Source organism: Corvus kubaryi, unplaced genomic scaffold, assembly GCF_017639235.1.
Source record: "Corvus kubaryi isolate FWS band 111438036 unplaced genomic scaffold, C.kubaryi_AGA036_p1.0 65047, whole genome shotgun sequence".
Taxonomy (NCBI): Eukaryota; Metazoa; Chordata; class Aves; order Passeriformes; family Corvidae; genus Corvus; species Corvus kubaryi.
The window spans coordinates 7,669-34,613 of record NW_024581722.1 but is presented as its reverse complement, the minus strand read 5'-3'; the positions used below and the strand labels follow the sequence as shown (position 1 = coordinate 34,613).

The 26,945-nt window shown below is 42.0% G+C and overlaps 2 protein-coding genes across 2 annotated transcripts in view; both read right to left on the bottom strand.

Moving 5' to 3' along the window:
• LOC121672923 (DNA repair protein RAD51 homolog 2-like) overlaps window positions 1-23,933 on the bottom strand; it is a 59,398-nt gene extending 35,465 nt beyond the window's left edge. Inside the window, exon 1 of the mRNA XM_042045847.1 lies at window positions 23,853-23,933. The gene's annotated coding sequence lies outside the window, so the exon portion shown is untranslated. The remainder of the gene's footprint in view (window positions 1-23,852) is intronic.
• LOC121672924 (transmembrane protein 229B) lies at window positions 277-23,939 on the bottom strand. The gene is made up of 2 exons (XM_042045850.1): window positions 23,853-23,939; window positions 277-3,985 (listed from the first exon to the last, which is right to left on the bottom strand). Exon 2 carries the CDS (start codon window positions 3,957-3,959, stop codon window positions 3,456-3,458), a length of 504 nt encoding a protein of 167 aa, XP_041901784.1. The 5' UTR covers window positions 3,960-3,985; window positions 23,853-23,939; the 3' UTR covers window positions 277-3,455.
• Window positions 23,940-26,945: the final 3,006 nt, after the last annotated feature.

Here is a 26,945-nt window from a genome sequence, read left to right as displayed (position 1 = left end):
TGGTCCTGCTGTAGATCAAACATTCCCTTCTGGCAAGATCTTTGGATTATGAACAGATACCACAGTAATGCTTGAACTGCCTCTTGTGTGAAGGAGACCAGACTCTGTATTTATTTATCACGTACTTTGAGATCCTTTAGGGTGGACTATACATGAGATAAGCGAGAGAACAGATGCAAAACTGGAACCTTGGGAAGTCCATATCCCACCACCCCCTGGAAAAGAAAGGCAGAGATCAGGGTCACTCTATCTTTGCTGCAGTTAGGACAAGGTAGATAAATCACAAGGTTTTTTTATTGCTGGTGAACTCAAAACAGGCAACTTTAATCTACTGAGGAAGATACACATACAAACAAATGTTAGGCCTTGTGCGTTTTTTTTTCTTCTTAATGTAAATGTCTCTTCAACTTCAGTCCAGCTCCCGAGCTCTCACTGAGCTGCCACTGAGATCCTGGTAACGTGCTCTGGGCAGTTCTGCAAGATGTTGTAAGAAGCATCACATGTATTAAAAAGGGAGATTTTGCAGAAAAGACAAAGCTCTGACAGCAGCCATGTTGCTCAGAAAGGAGAAGTCTGGCTAATCCTGCTGCATTAGGTATGTGGTATTATACATAATTAAATGATTTAAGAATTTGCCAGGTCCTTTTCTGTTTCTGGTGTGCAAGCTGCAAGTAAAGTGCACTTCTGGGTATAAATTACCACTCTATGAAGATGCAAGAGCTGGGTGGTACACATCAGACACCAGTGGAAAGCAGACTACAACAGCTGTTTCAATGACACAGGCAATAAGGATAATGCCCTAGGATACGAGACGCTGCTGGGAAACCCTTCCATAGTTTAGCAGTTAAATATTACATAACTCAGCAAAACACAAATAAAGTGTCATTTATATGGGACCTTCTAAAGTACAGGCAATAACAGACACGACTGCTATTGCACACCAGGTCAGCTCTGTGGACAACCAGTCCTCCACACCACATTACTAACTCCTTTTAACCTTTCCAAAGAGCTTTGTAACAGCTAAGGAGGAAGCAGGGATCCTAAGGATATTTCTGTAAAGCTGAGGGCTTTACATGATGTGGGGGTGGTGTAGGAGACAGCACAACACCACATTTAAGCTATGCTGTGAGAGGACAACCCAGCTTTAGACACTGCATTTGATGATCTTGACATAACCAGGGCCAAAATGGTGGGATCCCAATCCTCATTTGCACCTTGCAATTCTTGTTCTGGTTCAGTAGAGCTCATCTACATTATCCCACACACAAAGCTTTTTTTTCCTCCAGGTACAGTTTCAGGTGACTATTTTGCCTGGGTCTATACTCCTGAGACCAACACGGCTGATAAACTACATACTGTTCCTCTGATTTCATAACACTGGCATCGCAGCATCAAAAGAACTATCTGTTCCATGTTTGTTCTCTTTTAATTAAATGAACTATAAAAAGGGAACTCTAAATACCCACCTAAGTATTCTCAGTGATTCGGGATACATTGCATACCCAGGGCAGATTTGATTAACTCCTTGCCACCATTGTTTTCATGTGTCCATTGCCAGCAATGGATGCCATGTGAAAAGGGGAAGGGAAGGAATAAAATAATTGCTCTCTGTGTGATACAAAAAGGGATTAACACTGCCTTGTAAGAGCAGAACCAAGAAACAATTCTACTCACAGGGCCAGCAGTGCTTTTCCTCTCAGGAATGGCTGTGCCAGGGCAAGGAGCAGATTCACAGCTGAGCACCCCCTACCAGAGACAAGGGACCTACACAGAAATGGCCCAACTATTTCCAAAGTAAGAGTGGAATCCTACAACAGATTTGCATTTCAAGCCAAATTATCCCTGGTACAGCTCTGCTGGCTCTGGTGGAAGAACAAGAAAAATTAATCTGGCCCTACAGGACAACTATGGCAAACCTTCCCCATAACTCAGTTCAGGAGTGAGGCATCTGACAGCTGGAAGCTCCATGTTTCTTGCTAACTTCAAAGGCCAAGACTTGACAGAGTGAATTACAAACTTGTGGCTGCCCCTATCAAACACCTTCCCTGCACCATATCTGTCATTGTACTCCATAAGTGTTCCCAATAGGTTAAATTTCAAACTGTCCCTGGTGCAGGTAGGTCTACAGTGAAGCCGCAGCAGTCCCTCCTGCTCCACCTCTCCATAGTTGCTCTCACACCCTAACTCATTCAGGCAGAGTATGACGAAGGGCGTGCTTTTCAGATGGGTGTTTTGCTTTATATTTTTTTTAATAAATGTATCAGGCAGCATGTTATATCTCTTGCTGCCTCCAGTTACTGTCATGACAATATGGTTGTGGTTATTTAAAGCAGAATAAAAGAGAAGAAAAAGCAAATCCACTTGATACACTGAGCAGAACACTAGGTAGAACTGAACCAAGGCCTGCCAGTGCTGAAGGAACATGAGAGTCAGTGCCAGAGGACCAAATCGTGAATGCCATGTTAGCCACATGAAGGTTTTGACCTTCAAATACAATGGGCTGCAGGCAAAGTCATCGACATCACCAGAAACAGAGGAATCCCTGGAAAGGAAGGCAGAAAACTCTTCTGGGCTGTATAGTCTCTACAAGGTTTGCACGGCTGAGATGGGAGCTGGAATGTGCAGCAGACCCCCAGGCAAGATCTGCTTTGGAGGGACAGAGGAGATGGGAAGACTTGCACTACTTCTTGCGCCTTTTGCCAAGATTCAGATAGCACAGATTATGGTAAAATTCACTTGGCAAAAAAGGCCTTTATTAGAAAAACAAAAAAAAGAAGAAAAAAAAGGAAAAAATTTCTAGTGAGTATCAGGACTGAGATTTCAAAAAGTACAAGATCTGTATAAATTCAGCAAGATGTCCAGCACCAGATTATTTCATGGTGCAACAAAGAACCTGGGGAGAGGCCAATGGGACCTGGAGAGGGGAACACCATCTACCTCCCCAGCAGACTGCCAGTCTTAGGTACTTCTCAACAGCAGATGGATTTTCCTTTTTCCTGCAGCATCTCAGGTCCCACGGGAGGTATTGGTTGCAAGCAAGCACCTGAATATTGCCTAATGGAGTAAGCCAATCACTAACTCAGCTGGCGTGTCCATGCCCATCCACTGATTAGGTGGGGTTTTTCTGGATGTGTTTCTGATGTAGCATTTCTTTTTTCTTCTTTCTCCACTTTAAAGTGTAAGCAAATGGACTGCTTTCATCAGTAATAAGTTAAAATCAGAAACGACCTAACTAACAAGTAACTGATATTGGTCCTTGGAGCCCAAAGAGTAAAATCCATAGAAAATCTATTGGTTCCATTTTTTCTGGTATATCCCATGCACACCCCCATTAGAAAAATGGGGTTTATGAATCTTATCATACAGCAAGGAGCAGTACCTCAGAGCCAGATCTGTCAGTCTGTGGTAGAGGTCTAGGCTCTCTCAGATTGCTAAGTATGGTTCTAAGTCACTGCTCAATCCGTCTTCACGTGGCCATTGGCCAAGGCAACGGGGGCGGTGGGGGCCCCCGGCTCAGCAGTCTCATCAAATCGTAAGCGCAGGGTGTTTCTGATCACCAGCTGCTCCATGATGAAAGAAGCACAAAACCATGGGATGGCATACTCCAGGGTGATCAGGCCCATGAAGTCAAAATCAAACTGGGAATAGTCCCATGGGCAGGCATTGAACTGGCGTAGGATGAGGCCAGTGGTAAACTCCCAGAGGTATGTCCACAGTGTGTAAATGAAGCAGCGCACTAAAATGTTACACTTGTCTTTGAGATACAGATACATCTTCTCCACAATGAGGATGGAGGTGCCATAGATGAAGAGTGCCCACACACTGGTAACACCTGGGAACTTCCAGTTGAAGTTGACCACAAACTCCCAGGCAGCTGTGAACATCACCTCACAGAAATAGCCATGGATGGCGTAGAGGTACCATCGTGAGAAAGCCGTCAGGGGTTCTGCCGCAGCCATTCTTCTGCACTCACCCCAGCAGCACTCTGAAAGGAAGAGGGAGAGAGAGGGACAGAGGAGTCAATGAGGATGTCACAAGTCCTTGTCCCCTAGATGGCAACACACAAACTTGTAACAAAGGATAAATCTGAGAAAGAAGTGACTCTCATTTTTACCACAGCACATTTTAAGTCCTGGGGAAAGGTGGCAGCTTACAGGGCTCCATGACTCAGGATGGGCCTGAACAACATATACTGCTCTGCCTGAAAAATGGGATGCTGCTGGTATTATATTGGTGATAAGGAGGGAGTTGATAAGTACAAAAGCTTTGCCAGGGGCAAGGTTGCCAAAGAATTTACTGGTTGCAAGTCAGTAGAAAAATATAGTCACTCCACAAGGAGCCCACATCACATGTTTGCTCTTTTCAAGAAACACCACTGTACCTTACCTTTCTGATTCTACTATGGAATAGATTAGATGAACACAGCATTGTAAAACTGGGTCTTTCCAGTCTCTATACCCAAAATGTTTACTGTAGTGTAAAACTGAGCTTTGATGGGAGCTGCAGCAAGGGAACTGCAGGAGAAAATTCAGAGATTTTACACTTAGAGACACCATAACTTGCACTCATTATTCAGCTGAACTTTTATTTTGCCTGTTGAAGAACTCATCCATTGTATGGCTAGAATTTGTAAATTAATTTTCTTATGGTGTCAGACTTCCTGATACCAAGTCAAAAAGCACAAGAGAGACACTGAAATCCATTCAGATTTGGCTTCAGCACAGCAAAGCACAAAGGAGGAAAATAAAAAGGAACAGCTGAGCCTAGAGAGGGGTAGTTAGTCATGATAAATAGGAAATGAGAACCAACTCTGTCTATACAGGAAGAAATTGGTGAAGAGGTTTTGAAAAGGCACAATATGCTTATCACTGAACTGTTTCAGCACAATTAGCTTTTACACTTTCTGTAGAGATTCACAAATCTGCCATGCTACAGTCAATGACACAAGGTGATTATAAGCATAATTTTACGGAAGCCTTGCAGATTTACACCACAGGATGAATTTGACCTCTTTCATTCTTAGAAACTTACTCTTTCAAGTTGAGTTTCTCCAGACTCCTTACCAAGCCCTATTTAACCTACTCTGCACTTGTCAGTTCTGTGGTGCAATGTGCTAGGAAAGGACCACACTAACCTTATGTACAGTCATTCCATGCCATCTGGAAAGAGACTGTTCCTGCCCTACCCTGTAAACACAGTGCCTCTCTGAACAAAGTATTAACATGCAGTATAACTGACATTCTGATAGGAGATAAGAGAAACTTCTGTAAGGAAAAACGGAACTATAGTAATAAACATGAAGAAGATATGCACAGAGGAATATTGAAAGTGAAAAGAACAGAGCTGTATCCATGATCTATTCACACCTCTCTTAACGAGACACACAACCAAAGCCTTGACAGTTCATATGATTTGGGTGCTTGAACAAAGACCCATTTTCTAATGGCAGAATCCATTTCACACAGGACACTGAGCCATCAATACATGCTACAGAGAAAGGTCAACAGCATATAGTGAGGATTAAAGAATCACTAGAGATTGCCTCATGTCTCCTAACAATTCAGTCCCAAGAAACCCTGCAAGACAGCAGAGGAGGTGGTACATGAGAAATACGCAGGAGGTGTATATCCACACAGTCCATAAGAAGCTGATGCGTAAGGGCACTGCAAAACAAGGACAGTTTGTCAATATAATGTTACTTGGTTATTTTGCCAACACAGTTGATAAGCTTAGGACTCTGAATCCTCATATCATTACTCCATTCTGACATAATTTCAAGAACAAATCAAAAATCAGAGGTACAGTAGTAAGAGAAAGCAGTAAGAAAGCATCATGGTTTAAACCCAGCTAGCAACTAAGTGCCAGACAGCCATTTGCTCACTGCTCTCCAGTGGGATGGGAAGGGGAATCAGGGGGGAAAAAAAAAGTAAAACTCATGGGTTAAGATGAGTTTAATAATTGAAACAAAGTAAAATGTAATAATAATGTAATTAGCTCGGTTAGAGCATGATGCTAATAATGCCAAGGTTGTGGGTTTGATCCCTGTATGGGCCATTCACTTAAGTGTTGGACTTGATGATCCTTGTGGGTCCCTTCCAGCTCAGAATATTCTGTGATGTTTCTGTAATATATAACATCATTACCCAGAGAAGAAAATTATTGTAAAGATTTTACTAAGTTGCCAAGGGATTGTATGGCTTTCCTCTCTTTTCTATAAGCCTTTCTAACTTTTTCATTTGTGATCCTTAGTCCTTGCACTTCTCTCTACAGCTTTACATTAAATGTATTTGAACTGTTAGCTGGGAGCACCCTTGTAATTCTGAAAGTCTATTCACAAAGTTGGATCAAATGCACAGAGGCTCCTTCCCTCTCCCCCTCCATTTTTATTCCAAGGTTGCCCTCACCAATTATTTCCGTTGCCTTATACCTCCCTATAAAAGCCAAAGACTCATAGAAACATGTCCAACAAGCCACGTCCTGTTCTACTTCCCACTATTTCCTCTGTGCAATGAAGATTCCTCTTTCCTGGTTCTATACCACATGCTTAATAGAACTCTATTTATTTTCTGTTTCTTTTTTACTGTTTGCCAAATATTTAGTCACTACACTAGAAATCTGATAATTGAATGAATCTAGATCAAGTCTGGGACATCTACAACACAAGTTAACCCAATCCAAAGACCACCGTTGAGTTCTTTTGAATCCAATGGCTTTCACCACAACTGCAAAGAGACAAACATCAATGCAATGGCGCTGTCTGAATATTTGCCTTCTATACTGTCTTGTGCCCAGGTGGCCCAACCTCAATGGAAACTTCTTCTTACAATATGCTTGAAAGAGTCCTCACAGACTTCCTGCTGATTAGGAGCATCCCAAGACAGGGCAGATGCCAATCTGTGCTAGCCCAAACATAACTGGTTCCACTGTCCTGGGCACTAAGCAAATCCACAAATCACAGCTCCTCCTGTAAAATATTTCATCCAAAATAAAACAAAAAGTACACAGTAAGACATAAAAGGAATGGAGGATACATTTAGGGGGGCTATCACAAGCCACAGCACATCACTGCACAAGCTGAGGACTGTACAATTTAATGGTTACAAGTCACTTGAGCATTTACAAAACAATTAAAACTGCAGCTTTTCCCAAGCATCTTATTTCCCAGCCCCACCAAATTATTTGGTGTCTGGTAAGCAATACTGCACAAAAAGGTCTCAAGAGGGACATAAAGCAGAAAACTGTTGTTTTATTGGGCAGCAATTCATGATAAAAGAATCAAGCTGAAAAGTAGTTGTGTGACATTAGCAGGAGAAGCATCCAAACAGAAGGCCAAGACTGGATTCAGTTAAGAAATACTGATTTGTGAAAAGCCTCAAGTAGATAATTGAACTTGGTGATGCAAAACTTTTAACGGCGTGACAGTAATACTGACCAAAAGGCTCTGAATGTATGAGAGCTATTCAGTCTCCTGAGGAAAACAAATGACATTCATTACTGAGGTACTTACAGTGGGATGGGCAGCAGCTTCCTGAAAATCAGAAACACAGCTGCCAGCTATGCAATTGTCTCAGCAGAGAGCAAACAATGCATGGAGACTGCGCATGGATGACCATGCTTGCACTGAGGCTGCTCAAACTGTGCTATTTTGGGGAAAATAAGGCACTTTTAAATTCAAAGTTTTGAAAATGCTTTCCATCATCAGCAAATTACATTTCAAATAGTTAAATAGAAATAGTTCCTCTAACACAAAGTTATTAGGAAGCCTGAGCTAGGCCAGCACAAAATTTTTCTTTCTTTCTTTCTTTCTCTAGTAGGACCTTCTTTCCAGCTTGCTGAGAAAAAAAAGCCAAGTCTATGGAAACCATACATGGACCTCCAAGGAACACTCAAGTCCTTTCCCTGACTGCCCTGCCCGTTTGCATAACTCTGCTAGCAATGAAGGGGCCAAGAGCCCACTCCACCTAAAGGAAACAAGCGGGAAAGTATATGAAGAACTGAGTTTCTCTACAGAAATCTGGTTGCAGCACCAAGTTCACTGAGGCCACAAAGCTGGGAGGAGTGGCTGATATCCCCTAGAGCTGTGCAGCCCTTCAGAAGGATCTCAACAGGTTGGAGAGATGGGCAGAGAAGAACTGTCTGAAATTCAACAAAGACAAATGCAGGGTCCCACACCTGAGGAAGAATAACTCCATGCAAGGACAAAGAGGCAATGGGCAGAAACTGATGAACAGGAAGTTCCACCTGAATATGAGGATGACTTTCTTTACTGTGCGGGTAACTGAGCACTGGAACAGATTGTCCAGAGAGGCTGTCCTGTCTCCATCACTGGAGATACTCGAGAACCGTCTGGATGCAATCCTGTGCCATGTGCTCTGGGTCGACCCTGCTTGAGCAGGGAGTTTGGACCAGATGACCCACTGTGGTCCCTTTCAACCTGACCCATTCTGTGATTCTGTCATCAGCGCAGGACTTTGACTTACAGCTGCAAGAAAGAACCAGGATTACACTTTAATATTTTAGAATTTCAACTCTGAAATGGGTATTAATAATCCCCTAGGTTGAGGTAAGATACAGGTAAAACTGATGCACCAGGCCAAGTAAGGAGAAAGGACTGACATCCCAAACTGCCCCACTTCACGTGAGACCCCTCTGTGCAAGAGGGGCACTTCCATACTCACAGTTGGTTTTGTAGGTGATGCAGCCTTGGCAGGCAAGAGGGAAGTGATCAGAATATGGACTGGTGGTAGACCAAGAAATAATGGCAGATTTGTCTCACACAAGCACTGCAGGGGAGACCTCAGTGTATGTTGTATTCACGCCTGATTAAGTTCTTGATCACTGCCTGGCTCATTTTTTTTCAAAGCTCTCCTTTGCAGTGGCTTTCTGCCCATTTCCCCGCTACCAAGCCAGACTGTGCTTAAAAAAAAGTATCTCACAGATTGTCTTTATTCCCTTTAATCCAGCAGAATTATTTAGATGCTCTGGATGAGTGTAATGAGACTTCATCAAGAAAACTCTGAATTAACTCTGAAGTGCTAATAAAAGAAAAAAACAAACAAAAACCTCCATGAGAGAATTCGCCTAATTCAGTGATGTCCTGAGGCTATGAATTCTGTCAGCTACTTGATCCACCGCAGGTGAACTTGAACTATTGCAGCATGTTTCTTACTCATAGTGCCCAGTTATTTCTGCAAGTTAAAAAGTTAAGGCACAATATTATTTTATAAATTCATATTTTAAATATTTACTAATATTTAGTTCTATAACATGCATGTTTGTATTTCTAAGAAATGCCTTAGATACATCTATAACCCTATATTACATATCATAATTACTCTTTAAATTTGAAAAAGTGCAACCGAGATATATACATAATTGGATACTTCAGTCTCTCCAAACGACAGGACCATGAGTAGCACACCACGCTGAAGTGAAGGGCACTTGCTTCTTCCTGCCCATGAGCTGTACTGCTAATGTCCTCCTTCCTCAGATTCTTATTACCCAAATAGTACTTATGTAAAAGTAACCATTCTACATGACTTTTTAATTACTTTCATTGGCACATCACTGCAGCTACTGTGTTCTTTCTTAAGAATGGGAGAATCAGATGTGTATCTGCTTTCTGCTTTAGCAAGGATTACAGTAGATACGAGAACGTGTTGATGCAAATTGACATGCATTTTTGAGCAATACCTCTTTAAGTGTAATTCTTATTTTGCATTTTCCCTGTGAGTAAACACCTAACAAGCGTACCTTTGCAACCATGGACAACATTCAATGAAGATGCTGAAAATCGGGCTTCAACATTGTCAGAGAGGTCTCACACACCATTAGAAGTAAAGGTTTACAGAACAGTAGATGTGTACAGAACACTAGGTACTAGATTTGGCCCCAAGACATTAGTTCATCAGTGTTTAAAGATTTATACAGTAAAGTCTTAGTGGTACTTATGTGCTGAAGTCATAACTCTGAGGAGATATTCATCCTTCAGGTAACTAAGAGCCTCAATTAACTGTGGCTCAGAAAATAGGATTTCAACTGAAGTGTGGAAGAGCTCCAGCAGATCGATTAATCAAGCCCTGCAATGAAGCTAAAAGCATACCACAGACGTCTCCAAATACAGACTCTCAGTGCCCTCAGGAAGGATCTGGAGCCCTGGGATTTTGGTCACTTCTGACTCATCTGTTTTTGCCACTTCTCTGTCTGGACTCTACGTCCATCAGGATGCACACTGTCTCCCTTCCACATACTGTGGGGTAAGAAAGCACAGTCTATTTCTTATCTGCGTTTTCCCCTCATTTTTGTCTCTAGCTCCTTTCCCATAAAAGGCACATCATTTTCCTGCCACTCCTTGTTTTCTTGTTCCCTTGCCCAGTTCACTCTGTACCTGCTGGCAGCCTCTGATCCCTGTCTATCTTTCAAATCTGGTCCAAAGAGAATTGGGATACAGTCAAAAAGAATGACGACAAAAGGAGATTAAATTAATCCAATTACCAGACTAACCCAAAGGGATGGGGAAGTGTGGTCCTTAGTGGTAATGCCTGTGTGTGGACTGCCCAGAACGTACCATTTCACAACGGGAAGGAGAAAGGTAGGGTTTTCTTGGGAAGGAGTGTAGAGGGGGGTGGCTTCTCAGAGGACAAAGAGAAAATATGAAGACATTGTTTAAAGAATAGCTTTCTGACTAAGGTGATCTCATGAATGGCAGTAGAAGTGCAGAAAGTGGAGACTTTCCATGTCCTGCCGCACACATTGCAAGAAATGTTACCTTATGTGAAGGCACCTTAGCCCACCTGAGTGACCACTCCAACTTGAGAACAAATTAAGGCAGTAGCTCTTTACTTACAGTGACCAAGAGGAATGTTTCCTTTGTACCTGACAGAAGTTAAGAGCCCCAAGAGTCATGCAAGTAGCAGACTTGAAAGACACTGTGGAAATGACTGAATCCAAACCTGACATCTACAAGTACTAAGCCTAAATCTCCCCAGCATCTCCTTCAGGTAAGGTCTTGTTCTTCTCCAAGCCTGTTGCTATAAGGCTCTTGAGCCTTACCTGCTGCCTTTCCCTGTTCGAAAAAATCTGCCCTGAGTTCCCAACATTTGCTGATACTACGGTTCTCAAAACAAGCAAATGTCCAGCAAGAGCCCAAGTGCCTGACGTGCCTCCAGCACAAAGCAGAGACTTTGAAGCCAGAACTCTCCTACAGGAGCAGGCAGAGCTTCCCATTAACACTGAGGAGGAGGGAGCCAGAATTACGGAAGGTCTGTCCCCAAGGAGATGGCATGTCCAGGGAGCACAATCTGCTCTGAGAATCTGTATCAGCCATCCTTCAGTTTTCGGCGCTTAGTTGCTGGATTCACCATTATCTTAACCTGGACAGTTGACTTCTTTCTCTGCAGTGAGAGCAGACCTGAGTTCCTACAACCCAGTTTTCAAAAGGTGACACGTTCACACACTGTGACTGCAGGCCTCATAGTTCCCTAATGGGCAACTGCCTGACTCTTAAGCTCCTGTAAGCTGGGCCCCTTCATATCAAACTGTGTATTCAAGTACAGTGGTAATCAAAATTCATGTGTGTTTCAAAAGCTTAACACATGATATTAGCTGACTGAAGAACATAATGCATATCATGCCTTAAAAGCAACCCAAACCAGAGTAACTAATGGAGAGAGAGAATTTGTCCTGCCTGAAACACAAGAGTTTACAAGATTTTATCCTTTCCACTGTCACTACACAGCCAACACATGAAAAGAGAAGACAACATTATGGCAAGACATCATGTGTCACCCATCTTATATGGTTTCTTACAGCTTTTTGGAAATTCAGACAGTTCATTTTGGAAAAGGCAGAGTTTTTTTCTTCTTAGCAAATGCCTCATCTTTCCAAAGCAAAATGAAAAGCAAATAAATCATTCTGCTTCAACCTACAATAAAAAATTGGTCAACTTACAAAGGTCAGTATCAGTAACAAACAAATATGCTTAGCCCAACACTTCTGAACAGTCTTCAGAAATAAGCCAGAATCAGGATGAAATGGATGAAAGCCAGATTTGGAAAAAAAAAAGACAAAAACATTCAAACATTTTTCACATTGAAAATAAAGCTTGGCAGAGAAAAATACTATGACCAAGGTGCTGAAATATCTAAAATCCTAGCTTGCTAACATACTGACACAATCCAAGTCACTTAAAACTGTATCATTGACAGATTCAAAGTAGTCTCTCCTCATTTCCTACAGGCAAAGGTCAAAGCATCATTTCATAAAACTAGCTGCTTCTTTTATGGAAATTCTTGTTGCATATACACAACTGTAAAGAACTGTTTCCCTCTCCTTTTATTACTCTTCACTGGTGCGCAAGCCTTTAAAAATTCCCAGAATTCAACTGATAGTAGGTAACTGGATAGTTTAACTGGACAGTCACTCTTCTTCTAGAAGGAACAGAACTGCTGCAGCTCATAAAGAAACGCAGCATCTTGGTCTAAGCTGAGTTAGGGTTAAACCCTGCAAGCAGAAGATACTGCATAAAGTCAGATGAAACAGGAGAGAGCACACTTTTAAGCACCTTCAGGTTCATAGCCCAAGACTGTTATGAAGAGTTTCCTTCTCTCTTTCCCCTTTTGGAAATCTCTTGGTGGTAATTCTACATCAAATAATTTTTGCTTCTCAATATATAATCTTTTCCTTCCTAATATTGAACAATTTCTGAGATGTCAAAGAATCAGGTCTCCTAAGTGCTATCTGCTACTCACAAGGCTGTGACTCCTCAAGTTTCCTCCTAACATCCCTGGTGTAAAACTTGAGCAGTCTCAGAGTACTAAATTATGCTTTTTCACAACAGGAATCCCTGTGGAGCCTCCAAGATTACTTCATCTACCTCATCTTCTTAATTTCAAGTTCACACAGACATCAGAGGCAGAAACATCCTGGAAAGGAAGGGTAGAAGAGGATAAATCTCAGAATTCTACTGACCACCTCATCATGCTCAACAAGATCCTCAAGTAGACAACCATGCCAACAGCTGGGAAAGGAGCTCCTCTAAGCAGTTGCCCAGTTTTTCCCACTAGTGCCCACCAATTACCATACCATGGGTATTAATCATGCTATCACTAGCTTACAAAGTATGTAATCAGCAGTGGAAAGATATTGTATGCACAAATAAATTAGTGGTGAGTTTTGTACTTTATTGTTCATATTTATTTCAATTCAGCATCACTTAGGTAAATTTGCCTTCATAGACTTGTCAAATTTCTCTGTCCTGAATAACAAGTCAACAAAAACTTAGGTTTTAGGGCCTAGTTCCTATACAGCAAACATACGCCCCACTGTATTGGGTACTTCTGTTCCTATTTATATCTTTGCAAAAGACGGCTGACATTTTTAGCACTGTTATTTCCTAAAGGTATCAGGAAGCTTAGCATTCAAGTTACAATTACAAAAACACCATCTTCATGTTTTATGCACACCTGTCATTTTTCTCTTTTGTAAGCCTGAAGCTTGAGATCCTCCATAAACCTCTAACATTTAGCTATTTATGACTCCCCTTCAGGTCATTCATTTGATTATGTGCTGTGTGTCCCAAGAAGGAAGCACAAGAGTTTTCTCACAGGGAAACATGACTGAAACTCAATCTTCTGAAAGGTGGCAAGTTGTCCACTCAGGAGCTCTTTCAAAAAAAAAGAATAACTCAACTTTTGGGCCCCATGTAGAACTGGTATTTGCCAGGGCATTTCTCCCTGGCATTCAAGGAAGGTCTTAGCTCTTCAGACATTAATTTCTTAGCTCAGCATGGGTCCGTAAGCTTTTGCTGTTGCATTCTACAGTTCCCTCCTTTTCCAATCAGTCAGCTTTTGAAGGTACTGTTCCAGTAGTGGTTCCCATCACTGTTCTTCCAACTGAGACATGTGCTTCCAGCTGCAGCTTCATGCACTCCAGCTCATGAACCAGGGAGCTGGGTCATAAGGATGGCCTGTGTCTCCCCTGACTAGAGCTGATGCCACCTTGGTTCTTTTCCTACTGTTTCTGAGCTTCTTATTGCCTCTCTCCCAAATCACAGACGTGGACTGTTCTCTAGTTTGGACTGGACCATAGATACCTGCTTTAATGAAGGCAACATGCTATGTCTACATAAATTTGAATTCTACCTCTAGCTGTATAGATATATAAAGATATAGAGACACCTTCATATATTGTCCTATTTTATTTGCTGATTTGTCCTCTTTTCCCCTCTGCTTGAAGGGGATGGATTTTTTTTCCCATAACTGCCTCTTCTGAATGTGTTCATTTTTGTGCTGAGGTGAGCTTTTACAAATGCTACAAACACTACTATTGGATTTAGATTCATACCTTCAACCTGCCAATCATTTATCACAGCTTCACAGAGTGTGCTCACTTCAGCCTTTACAGAGCCTCTCTGAAAATAGATCCATTTAATATTATGTTTATACCCTTCTTCCACATTTCCTTTTGTGCCTGCAGCATGTCCAAATGACCATGTCATACTAAACAGTATCCCCAATAAAACCAACAAATTCATTGCTCCAATACTGAAGAATATTCAAAATCTACCTGTATTTATTAGTCAACCTAAGTGTAACCCTAACCTTGGGTTCCTTAAGACAGAAAAGTCTGTACATATGTGCAGAGGGCTGCGCCAGAATATTCTAAATGCCTGAAGTTCAGGAATTTACCTTTCATAGTACAGCAAGCCCAGATCATGAAATAAAGCTATACCATAGCTTCAGACTGCTTTACAGATCTATCAGTTTATGGTTGAGACCCAACTCACATTCACCCCTTTTCTGAGATCCAATCTACACATCCAGCCTTCTGAAAAATTCTAAACCATCTCTTGTGAATAGCAGCTAACATGCATCTGCTTCAGGACTTGTGGAATGTAACTGCATTATGTCAATATCACCTACTTCTAAACACCTGAAAAAGGAATTAAGCTTCCACCTTAGAAAAGAAAATCCTTAAGAACTGCTAAGTCTAATCCTAAATTCAGCAAGGATGTAAAAATACTACTCACGTCTTCACTCAACTGTCAATCTGCACAGAAGACATTTTCCACTCTCAGCTGCAGAAAGATGGCACAGTTGCAAAAACTAAAAGCACAATGATAGAAGAAGACTTGAATTTGAGTCCACACACACAGCTACTGCAGCAGAAGACACAGCAATTTTCTTGCTGGTGTATTTGTCTTTATTCTGTTTTACATGCTTCAAAAAAGAAAATGTTCCAAAACACACAGAGCTCTTTTCTTATACATATTCATTTAATTCCCAGTGATTGACAAAACATGCTCGTAATTGAAACACAGGCACTAATTGGCCAAGATTATTGGCCATCTCAGAAGAGAGACAAGATAACAAAGTATTCTTTTACTTGACTCTGGAAAATGCTTTTTCCAGAATAGATAACTCAGGTTGATGCATAACGCAGAAAGTTCATGTTCTCACTATCAGAGCTTCTCTTTCCTTTAAAAAAGCACTTATGTTTCTCTGCACAATCCAGACAGTAACTTTCAATGACCCTGAATTAGTATTTGTGATGATCATGGAGGGGCCTTAGGAAAATGTGGAGACACAAGTGTGAAGAAGGAGGAGTTGGTGGCCCAGTGTCTCCATCCAGCTGGGGTTGTGATGTGCTCAATCTTTCCCCACTGCAGGGCTCCACAAGAAAATGCTCATGCCAGGAAGAATTAGCTACTGCAGATCCAGATGATGTTTTCAGTAATTTTGATCTTACTGCTTTGGTCAGATCAGAGACAGAAACATGATATTCAACTTCAAACAGCTTCAACCCCAAAGATGGCGTGAGGATCTGTAATTTACTGGCCCCCTTTCACCTCCCTCTCAATATCAGCTGACTCAGTAAAACCTATCACCTCTCCTTAGAAAAGGGAATATTGAGCTGAACAGACTTCACCTGGTTCCCAGAAGAGGCTTATTTTTGAAGTCTCATGGCAGCCTAGTAGCTGAATGCTATGAAACACAGGACACCTTCAGCTGAAACACTGGAAGAGTCATCTACATCAGATAGGAACATGGAAGAGGAAGTGGTAAGACCACAACTTCCCAGCCATGAGGTTCAGTTCGTTTTTTTCTTAACACCTCCTGTACTCAGCTTCTCTTTTTGCCAAGTACCAAGCTTCCACTCATTTCTATCAACTTGTCAGAGGAAGTTTATTGCACTCTGCACCTGGTTGGAAAGACTCAGTTTCCCCATGGGGCCTGGCAAGCACAACCAGAAAAGGAAACAACCACGGCTGTGTCATCCTCTACAGCATGGAGGCAAACCTGCCAACCGGGGGTCTCATCCAAACACAGTAGAGGCTTTTCAATGGATGGATAATTCAACTGGCTTCCTTCCATTGAACTGTAACCTAATGCTTTACCTAGACACCATGTAATTGTCCTTTTGTATTTAAAGAGGGGAGACAAGAATAAGAGAATCTCAGAATAATTTGGGTTGGGAGTGACCCCAAAGACCATCCAGTTCCAACCAGCCTGCCAGGGGCAGGGATACCTTCCTCTGGATCAGGTTGCTCAGGGCCCCATCCAACCTGGCCTTGAACACTTCCAGGGATGGAGCATCCAAAAATTCTCTGAGCAACCTATTCCAGTGCCTCACCACCCCTCACAGTAAATAATTTCTTCCTAATATCCAATCTAAACTCACTCTCTTTTAGTTTAAAGCCATCACTCCTTGGACTATCACTACATGCCCTTGTAAAAAGTCCCTCTCCAGCTCTCTTGTAGCCCTCTTTAGGTACTAGAAGGTTCTATAAGGTTACCTTCTCAGAACCTTCTGTTGTGCAGGCTGAACACCCCAGCTCTCTTAGCCTGTCTTCACAGCATAGGTGCTCCAGCCCTCTAATCAACTTGGTGGCCTTCCCCTGCACTCATTCCAACAGGGTGATGTCCTTCCAGTTCTGGGGACCCCAGAGCTGGATGCAGCACTCCAAGCAGAGTCTTATGAGGACAGAGGGTCTCAGTACAGACTCCTGAAGAACACCATTTGTTCCTTGAAGTCCATTGGGACTCTGAGCTATTCACCACTACCCTTTGGATGCAACAGTCCAAACAATTCCTTATCCACTGAACAGTCCACCTATCAAATCCATGTCTCACCAATTTAGAGAGAAGGATGTTGTGGGAGACCTTGTCAAAGGCTTTACAGAAGTCCAGATAAATGACGCTTGCACCCTTCCACTGATGGAGTCACTCCATCATAGAAGGCTACTGGGTTATCAGGCAGGATTTGCCCTTGGTGAAGCTGCGCTGGCTGTCTTGAATCACACAAGAGTGTCCTGGCCCATTAATGATTGGGCACAGAGTTCCCAAATTGGCAGGGCTTTCCCAGGGTCACACTGTTTTCTGCCCAGATCTTCATTTGTGGTGCCCTTTATACTCAACTGATTTTTTCAGCTTTCATTCTACCATCTCAAGAAAAGTTTAAAGATACCCTCTAAACAACTGGTTGTTATTTTAGGAGGCACAGCTGTTATTTAAGCAGTGAGGAACTGATACTTCTTTTGAGCTGACACTGAGCTCTCACTGACTGAAATGCACTTCTGACTTGTTTGGTTTTTGCCTCCAGTAATCTGCCTTACACTATTACTACAACATGATACCATTCTAACAAATTAATTATTTGCATGACATGGTTTTACTAGATTTTGAATTTCATATAAACATTTCATACACGCATGCATACAACGGCCCAAATTAATTCACGAATTTCAGGCACTTATCCAAGGTACCTTACAAGCTTCACTTCCGTACAGGCTCCCATTTGTAGTTACTAGAGCCTGTGAAGGTACCTAGAGATGGGCACATTCTGTAGACGAAAGTGGAATTGATCATTCCTGATGCTATCTTTCCTGCATCTTTCCAGTACGTACTTAAAGGTGCTTAAAGCATGTACAACACTGATTTATTCACCTTGGTGAAATACTTGAGGTTACATAGGGTAGTTTCAGGTCTTATCAAACAAGATTTTTTCTTTATCTTGCTTTCCTTCTGGGCAACAATAGGCACCTCATGCCTCTGGGCAAAATACCAATTGAACAAAGATGTCAGTTCTCATCTGTGTGTTGGGAACTGTCTTGTGTTAAGACTAGAAAAGAATTCCTCAGTTTTAAGTAAAATGGTTTGATAGTGTTCACACTGGACACCAAAAATAACCCTTTTCAAAAACCCCAAACCTTAAATTCTTTTTAAACCATCTTTAAAATCTGCTCAGCAAACAGAGCATCAGGTGACCCATAGCAAATAGAACCAGAGAGGCACCATATGTTGTCTTGTCCATGTTTATGAGTTGTCATTTTTATGTCCATGCTTAAGAGTTGTCATTTTTGTGCCTGAACTGTGCTTCTACTATTGGCAGTCCTGGAGACACACACTCTGGTCAGCTGTCCATTCCTTTTTAGATGTACACAAACCTGCAGCATACCAGGACTTCTATGACAATCACTAGCTATTAAGCAATACACTGTTGGTAGAATGAGTAAGAATGTAAGTTTTTGTCTCCTGCTAAAACAATCTAAATATCATTCCATAATATTACTAGTCTTGACACATGCAACAACAAATCCATCACATTACACAAAGACCAAACAGCACTATCTGCACAACAGTTCATAGCAATGCCAAGGTGTTCCAAGTGTTAGTATTTTCAAGTGTGCTTGTTTTGCATCGGCTTGTACTTAGAAGCTAGATTACACTGCAGCTAAGTATCTTCACTGTCTCTGAGAGTTCCCACAGCTGGAAAGATATGCAAAGTTAACTTAAATATTACATAGGCAAAGTGAACTTTTAAATGAATGTGCCTCAGCCAAGGCAGTGCTGCATGCGTGGCAGATAGATAAAAGTTCTAGCAGCACACATCTGTGCCTGAAAAGAAATGGAGGGTGACTTTTGCCATCCCATGCTGATAGTAGTTTTCTTGGGTATTTCTTATGTCTAAGTCACTCTACTGAGTCACCTGCACTCAGACACTCTGGCAGCACAGTACCAGATGCAAAGTTTTGCACTGCATCCACAACATTGACAGATCTTCCTTCCTTCTCCTGCTGAGTTTACAATGACCAGTATATTAAAGAATAAGGAGCATCTTATGCGTGGAAGCAGCCCCCATACAGCAGCCTGCCCTCACATTTTCCCTGGTAGAGCCACAGCATGTAAAAAGTTCCAAGAGTCTGGCTACAAGCAGACTGGGTATCAGAGGATGCTGAAAAAAAGTGAAGCTCTTCTACAGAGCTGCATGAAGGCTCAGCAGTCAAAAAGCAGGGGACATTAGCAATCCACTCCAACTTTCATCCTGGGAGTACTAAAACTAAAATATCAACTAGACTACAGTAGTTCTTCCAAAGCAATTCTAAAAGGCATTGAGACTGATAGATAACACAAAGAATAAAAATTTTCAGTTCCCCTGAAGTTGCTAGATAGAGCTTAAAAGACTAACTATCAAAAAAAGATAAAAGAATGCAAAAGTATGCACACAGGATGATAAATGTAGCTGGAACCAGTGGATAAACAGAAAATTAGGAATATAGTGGGGGTTTTGGCAAGTTATGTAACAAGAAGTAACATGCATGCCCAAAGAAAAGTTCAAGGAATGGTCACCTGTCATATTGGGGCACTCAGTAAGTACAACCACCAGAGACCCCTTTAGATGACCCTCCAGGACCATAAAAGGACTTCCAGTTGGAGGCAGATGAATGCAAATTAGTTCTAGGGAAAGTAATGTTTCTGTATTAGTTAGGAAGTACATTGTAATGAATGTGTATAATCATGATGGAATAAATACCCTGTTGTAAAGTTTCATGACACACATTCAATTAGAGGAGATATCCTCTGAAAGTGTCCAGCACTGTAATAAAGAATGCCTGCTCTCTAATACTTCAAATTGTATTAGAAAGTTTATTTTCTGGCTGATTTCGGTATCACTACAACAAGGAAGTGAAGCAAGTAGAAGCAAGAAAAGGACTTTCCTAAGTCAGTGCCAAGGTGGCTACATGGATGGGGTTGTTGAGCAGCTCTGCTGCCTCATGAAGCAATATGCAAACTGATGCAAGTCTTGTAATGAGCTGTGCTAGCCCTAGGAGAGGCACAAGGGGCAAACAGTGCAGTGAACTGACACAGGACTGATGAAACCTCTGCTTTATTACTAGGTTTGCCATGATCTGCAATATGACCTTGGACACGTCACTCCACCTCTCTGTGCCCCTCCCTGACTGCCATCTGGCTGATTAGACTGAACTATTGGTGTGAGGGCTGCATCTAATTATAGATTGGACTGGCAGGTAACACAAACAGTTACCTATACTGACAAAAGTCATCAGGCAAAACGGAAATAGAAAGAGCAACTGCATCCAGTCACTTGCAGAAGTGGCAAACTGAGGTGCAGTCAAAAAGGCTGCACAACTAGGCAGCTCTTAGCACCAGTCTCATTTGCTCAGTCATCTGTGTCACATGGATTCCCAAGTTTACCAAAATATTTCTTTCAGGGTGCCTGAAGGTCCATCTCTAAGCCAGATACAAGCATTTGTACTTAACAGCACATTCAATAAGCTTCTCTGTACAGCACTTAAGATTGAGTAATTAAAGGAAATATTTCTGCAGTACAGTTTCTCATTAGCAACCTAATTAGCCTTCTGAAAATAATTAACATTCCTTTCTATAAAGGCAACAGATGACCTATTACATCCATTAGACAAGCAAAACAAATGCTGAAGGTAAAGAAGATCTATTCAGGGAGACAGCAAGAAAGCATCCAGCAGCAGTACAAGTGAAAAAGAATGGTTCACAAATGCCTGTGAACCATGAAGACTGGAAAATGCAAGTGTGTGTGCAGAACTAGTATGTGCATAACTGCCTGATCTGTGCACGCAGCATTCACACTGAGCATTTTCCTTCCCCTGCCTCTAGGATCCACCGGTAATCTCATCACTGAGATGCTGAAAAACTCCCCTCCAACTTGTTTTGAAAGCCAGAATTAATCAACCATTCACAGTCAGAAACAGCTCTCTCCACATGCAAAAATTCCCCAAGGATCATGTATTTTGACTATTAAAACACCCTCACAATGCCCATTAAAACAAAGCATGATTTAATGTCAGATACAGGGACAAGTGACTTGATAGCTATGAACCACATGAAGTACACCTGTCAAGTTTCACGGGGTGGTGCTTGATCAGTTAGCATGCCCCAAAAGAGTTAAGCATGTTTCCTGACCAGTGGATGTTTGAAATCAGTGTGTCTGCAGAGTCACAGGCACCAGTATTGTGGGATGTGTGTGTACATACAGATGACAGAAAGCAAAGGACAGACAGAGGTCAATACATCACTGCCTGGTGCAGCAAGAACTGTGGTATCAATATTGTTTGATGCACTGTTTCAGTGCAGAACAACAGATAAAGGAGAAATAAGCATCCACATATTCAGGTAACATAGCAAACATTCATGAACATGCAGCTGCATTTTCAGCCAGTTCCATGTTTGATACATACTTAATTTCCCTGGCAGGAAAACTGAACAGTCATAGCCTTCAAGTGTGATTGCAGTGAGGGCAAAGCTCAGCCACACAAAAGCTTCCACAGCTACATCACTATGGAAACCACAAATCCATTGCCTGCTCTGTTTGTCTACTTCTTTCACTGATTAAAAACAAACAAAGAAAAGGTATTCTTCCAGTTTATCGCCTTTTCACTTTGGTCAAGACCATAGGATGACAAACACATTTTACTTTCTTCAGAAGCAACCATTTCTTCCTTGACAGCTCTCTTTGTGAAACCTACCCAACCTCTCAACCCAGCTGGACAGTCATCCCTCTCAGCATGCTTCCACCACTTTTTTTAGTGAGGACTTTTCAAACGCAGTCTGGGATTTTATCTTAGCCTCCACAGTTTCCTTCAGCTTCTGGACTAGGACAACTTCAAAGGTGACTCACTCTAGGGCACATCCAGCTGGTTGACATAATGAGAAGCTGAAAACTGGTCTGAACACAAGATACGATGTCTTGTTTTGACTGAAGTAACATTCCCTTCCTTTCCAAGAAGCTCTTTAAGAACATTTGAAGTGTTCTCAAAATGGAGTAGGGCACATTACAACAAAGGCTGAACTTTTGCTTTAAGAAGACCATCATTTCTACAGCCCACGGGATGATGAGAGGTTACTTCTATGTCTTCAAGGATATCACAACAATGCCCAAGCCAGTTTAATGAAGGACAAGCTCAACAGAGTGGTGATCACAGTCTGCAGGGTCTTGTCCCCGTGGCTTTGAAAGCAGATCTGTCTGCATCTCCAGCAGACAGCATACTGAATAGCCTGAGTGGATGGAACCTACAGGAGGCGGAGGAATGAATAATTCATAGTCTTGTTCTGCTGCCAATGGATGCATGTTTTCTTGTGCCCATACAGCACTCAGTTTTTGTTTTAACAGTAATAGGAGACTTCTGCGCTTCATTCGATGGTTCTTGAGGATAGCAAGAAGCAGCATTTGCTCTACTCACAGCAATAGTACCATATACCAGAGCACTTGCCAGACATAGCTTTCTTCAGAAATATTCACTGCTGCATCACTAACATAACGTCTGGACTCATACAAAGCTCAGTCCATCACCATCTGCCTTCTCGGAAAGCTGCTGACACTTGCTTTGTCATAACATTGCAGCACTAGTCTGGACTTTGCCACTCAATAGATGACACTTGTTGATCAACTGAAGCCCAGTAATCAGCTACACAATGGGCAGCAAAATCACAGCTGGAGCTCTAGGCAGGAGCTGACCCTGCTTATCCACACTGTTAACACTGCCACAATTAAGTCTACTGCTTTCCTTCAGCAGCTGACTGGGTCTGCTCCCCAGTCTCAGAGAGTATCAGGGGTCTCTGAGCAAGAATACCCAGAGGAGTGGGACAACAGAACAGCCCAACACAGGATCTCTTAGGCACTACAACTAGGAGAGTGTAATGAGACATCTGAGACAGGACAGACTGAGGGATGATCGTGCTACATATATCTGAAGTTTATGCATGTAGCATCTACATATTCAAAGTGAGTTCCCAGTTAGAAATAAAGTACGGTGCACAACCTACCCATGAAAGCTGATCCACAACAGGGAAAACAATACTGTAGCCTGAACCATGCCACATACTGCAGACACAAAGAGCATGTCGTAAGTGCTGCAGGGTCTGGAAATTGTTCTGGTCCCACAATATCCACCCCACTGACCAGAATCAATATAAAGTTTTGCTCTGGGATATAAATCACCCTTCCAAATTGATAGCATTTTACATGCACTCTGTGGAAGTGTAACTGATTGCCACAGCATACAGGAGAGTGGCAAGATGAGACTAAAAAGATTAGTACAGTAACACACTGATGAATCAGGTGCAGAGATTGCACTGCTTGTTAGGGCCAGGAATAGATTCTTCATCATCCAACTCACACCTGTGCTTTCACAGGAGAGAGCAACCCTCTGCTCTTTACCTACTGCTCTGGTTTAGCTCAGAGATGCTGCTCCACTGTCCTGATTGTTTCAACTGCCTAAGGCTATCAGAGTGTGAGGTTTCAAAGAGACAATAACACTGATAAGTTTGGCTGTATAGATTACAAGCAATCAGAATGATGTGACTCACAGCAGACAGAAATCAAGGGTGATGTGTGCAAACGGCGATCTTACGCCTCCAGAAAACAACTTGAGGTTTAAACCAATAGAAATAACTTTGCAGTCTACATATCTAAATTTCAAAGGTCCCATCTACAACGCAGTCAGCTCTGTACTCAGAGAACTGTTCTGTTTTTCTGGTCTGAGTGCAGTCCCACCAGTTTTACCCTCCAGACCTTACCTTTTCTGGGGAGGGATCCTGGAGATCTCCCACTTTTTGGCCAGCTCCTAGCTCACAGCATCCACAGGTAGACTAGGTTGCCTCCAGCAAGTCCAAGCCGTTTCAGATGCCAGTCGTTGTCAGCCCAGGGGCGTGTGACCAACAGCTAATACAGCAACCAGACAGCCTTCCTAAACCAAAGAAGTACAGTTTAATTTTAATACAGCAGAACACAAGAGAGGCTTTAAACACTGAACGAGCTAAGTGTATGGATAGCTTAGCTCCAGTACCTTGGGCCCTGGAAGACCTGACTTCTTCAGAGCCCCCACACGGCACCTGTACCTGCCCCTTGCCCAGGGTGGCACCCTGACAGCTGCCTCTCCTTGGGTGAGGCTGAGCCTTTCTGCTCTCCACTGTCCTTCTGGATCTCAGCCACAGCAAACACACGGAGCAACTTCACTGGAGTCAGTGACCAAAGGTTCAGTGCTACCGTCTCAGCTGAGCTCTCAGTTAACCCTTGGAGGGTCTGCCAGAAATTGCTTTACCTCTATTTTCCCCATCAATGTCTCAATTTTTTAAGTAAGCTTCACTGCTGATACCTTTCCACCCCCATCCTACCTCTCCTAACAGTGCCTCATCTTCCCCAACCTCCTCTCATCCTCACTTCTCCAATCATCACACTTTACTTCTCTCTTTCCCATTCCAGAACAGAGTGTGGACCTCATGTAAGCAGACCCTTGCCACTGCCACCCACCCAGCACCCCACCTGTTCCTGGAGGCATTGGCACTAACTCTCATCCCCACTCCAGTGATCTGACTGCCTTTCACTTCCATGTTGGGGTCAGGCAGCAAAGCTGCATGATCCAAGCAAGTGGAACCCATGAGCTGGCGCTCTCCTCATCAAATGCTGACATTTAGGATACCACATTCCTGATTTTGACAGAAGTCATGCCTTGAGGTGACAGCTTCAAAACGTAAGTATCCAACACCTTACTTAAATCAGCCTCACAGATCTTACAGTCCAAGGGCTTGTCTATACATAGCATTTTTCTGGATTAATTGCCTATGAAGAAATTAAAGCAAGGACATTTATGTGTCAGACTGTGTAACAAGTGAGTTCTTCACATTATCCTAATGAATCTCAGCATTTCTGAGCACCAAAATCCAAGAGGAATTTGAGATACATGTTTTCCTTAATAAACAAAAAACAAACCTACACTGTTTTTATTTAGATGACACTGAACTACAAAACCACTCCAATTAAAAATGCAGATTAAATAACTAATCCTCCCCCCCCAAAAAAATCCCAACAAGATTAATGGAGCAATGAATAGCATAAACCGACTAATTAAATCAATGTAATATGGGTATTATTGGGACACATCTAGCACCTTCTGCCTATGCACTGAAGCTTACATCTACTTTGGAGTCCCTCTTATCATGAGAAATATTTGCTATTTTACTAGCTACATATTTGTGTATCAGACTGGGAAAGAACTTGTTTGTTGTCTAGCGTTGGTATAAATTTTTGTCACATCAGTGTTCCTAAAAATTATTTGCACATAATCTATTTTCCTTATATGCATTTTGCCACAGTTGGATATTTGCCACAGATTTCTACTGAGCTATTTATCAGACATATGCAAATAAAATTTCAAAAGGCATTTTCCTAGAATCACAAGAATACTGAGAATGCTTTTTACATAGTCAGACATACTTGTCTATAATTTGATATGTAAAAGACTGAGAAAAAAATCATACAAAATAAGCAACTGCAACACATTCCCAACTCCTTCAACACAGAAACACTAACATTACAAAAGGCTTCAAGCCAACCTAACTTTAGGACAACACAGTCCTGCTCAATCCATCCCTTTCCCTGGCACCAGTGCTCAGGCCACCCACGGGGCTTCACCCAGAGCCAGACCAAGGAACTCATCAGCCATCTGAATGCTACCCCATGCTACCCTAAAGACTGTTGGTTTTCAGCTGTATCATCATCTCTCAGATTTGGCTCACAGCACACAGCCCAGAAGTAAGAAGTTCCCTTTTCACAAGGTATTTCATTACTTTGAACTCCAAGTGCTGGAGAAACCATACTTTTGGTTACAAATGTTTCTACATTTGAAGGAAAACACTCATTGAAGAAATCTTCATTAGTAAAGACTATGTCATTAATACACGTGAGCAGAGCAGTAAAGCTGAAGAGGAAGATTTGACCTTAAGGCTCACATGATTAATACAAAGCTTAAGCCATTCAGAAAAGGGGATTTGGTTTTTTGTTTTGTATATAAATGGACTTTTTGTGTCAAAATACAATGATTAAAAATGCGTAGTGTTTGTAGTAAGGGAAAATCAAACAGAAAACCAATAAGAGTAGCATGAACATCCACTTGCATATACAAAATAGTTAAAAACTAAAATCTCAGATGTCCCAAAACAGCACTTCCTGCTCTGACTGTTCCTCTGACACAGACATCAACATTCCTGGTGTCAGCAGGTTGGGGACTGCACATGAGCATAATCTAGCAGTACTGCTCATCAAATGAGAATACAAAGAAAAGCAAAAAAAAAGGAAAGCGAATTCCTAACTGGAAAGTGGTTAGTTGTGCGTCCCTTCTACTGCCTATTTTAGTAATTACACTTCTTCATTATTTCTGCAGTTCTCTACAAAGAAAGCTCAGGTGCATGCAACTACCCAGTGGTAAGTTGTGCAACAGAAAAATCAAGTCACAACATTGCTCCGTGACTTATCTGGGATTCTCCTGGAAAGAAAGTGCCACATTTGGAAACAGAAAGTGAGCATGTGTCTTCTTAGAAACTCCCCCTGTTTTGGCAGAGGATGATGCAGATTTCCCTTTCAACTGACATCCCACCATGCCTCTTGATGAGGACTTTTGAACCTGTTCCTACACTGGACTGAAATACTGCAGGATATGTGGGACAGTCCCCCATGTCCTGAAATGCAAATGCCTTTTGTTCCTTCTGGAACAACAACAAAACAATTAGAAAACCAACTCTGTAAAGCAACAACTTGCAACCCAAGGAATACAAGGGATTTCAGGGTTATGTGCATACTTTCCCAGATATATCCAAGTGGGTCCCCTATCTGTA

Bases quoted from the DNA above. Each gene is read 5' to 3' on its own strand.
- LOC121672924 (XM_042045850.1), bottom strand. From the start codon at position 3,959: ATGGCTGCGGCAGAACCCCTGACGGCTTTCTCACGATGGTACCTCTAC.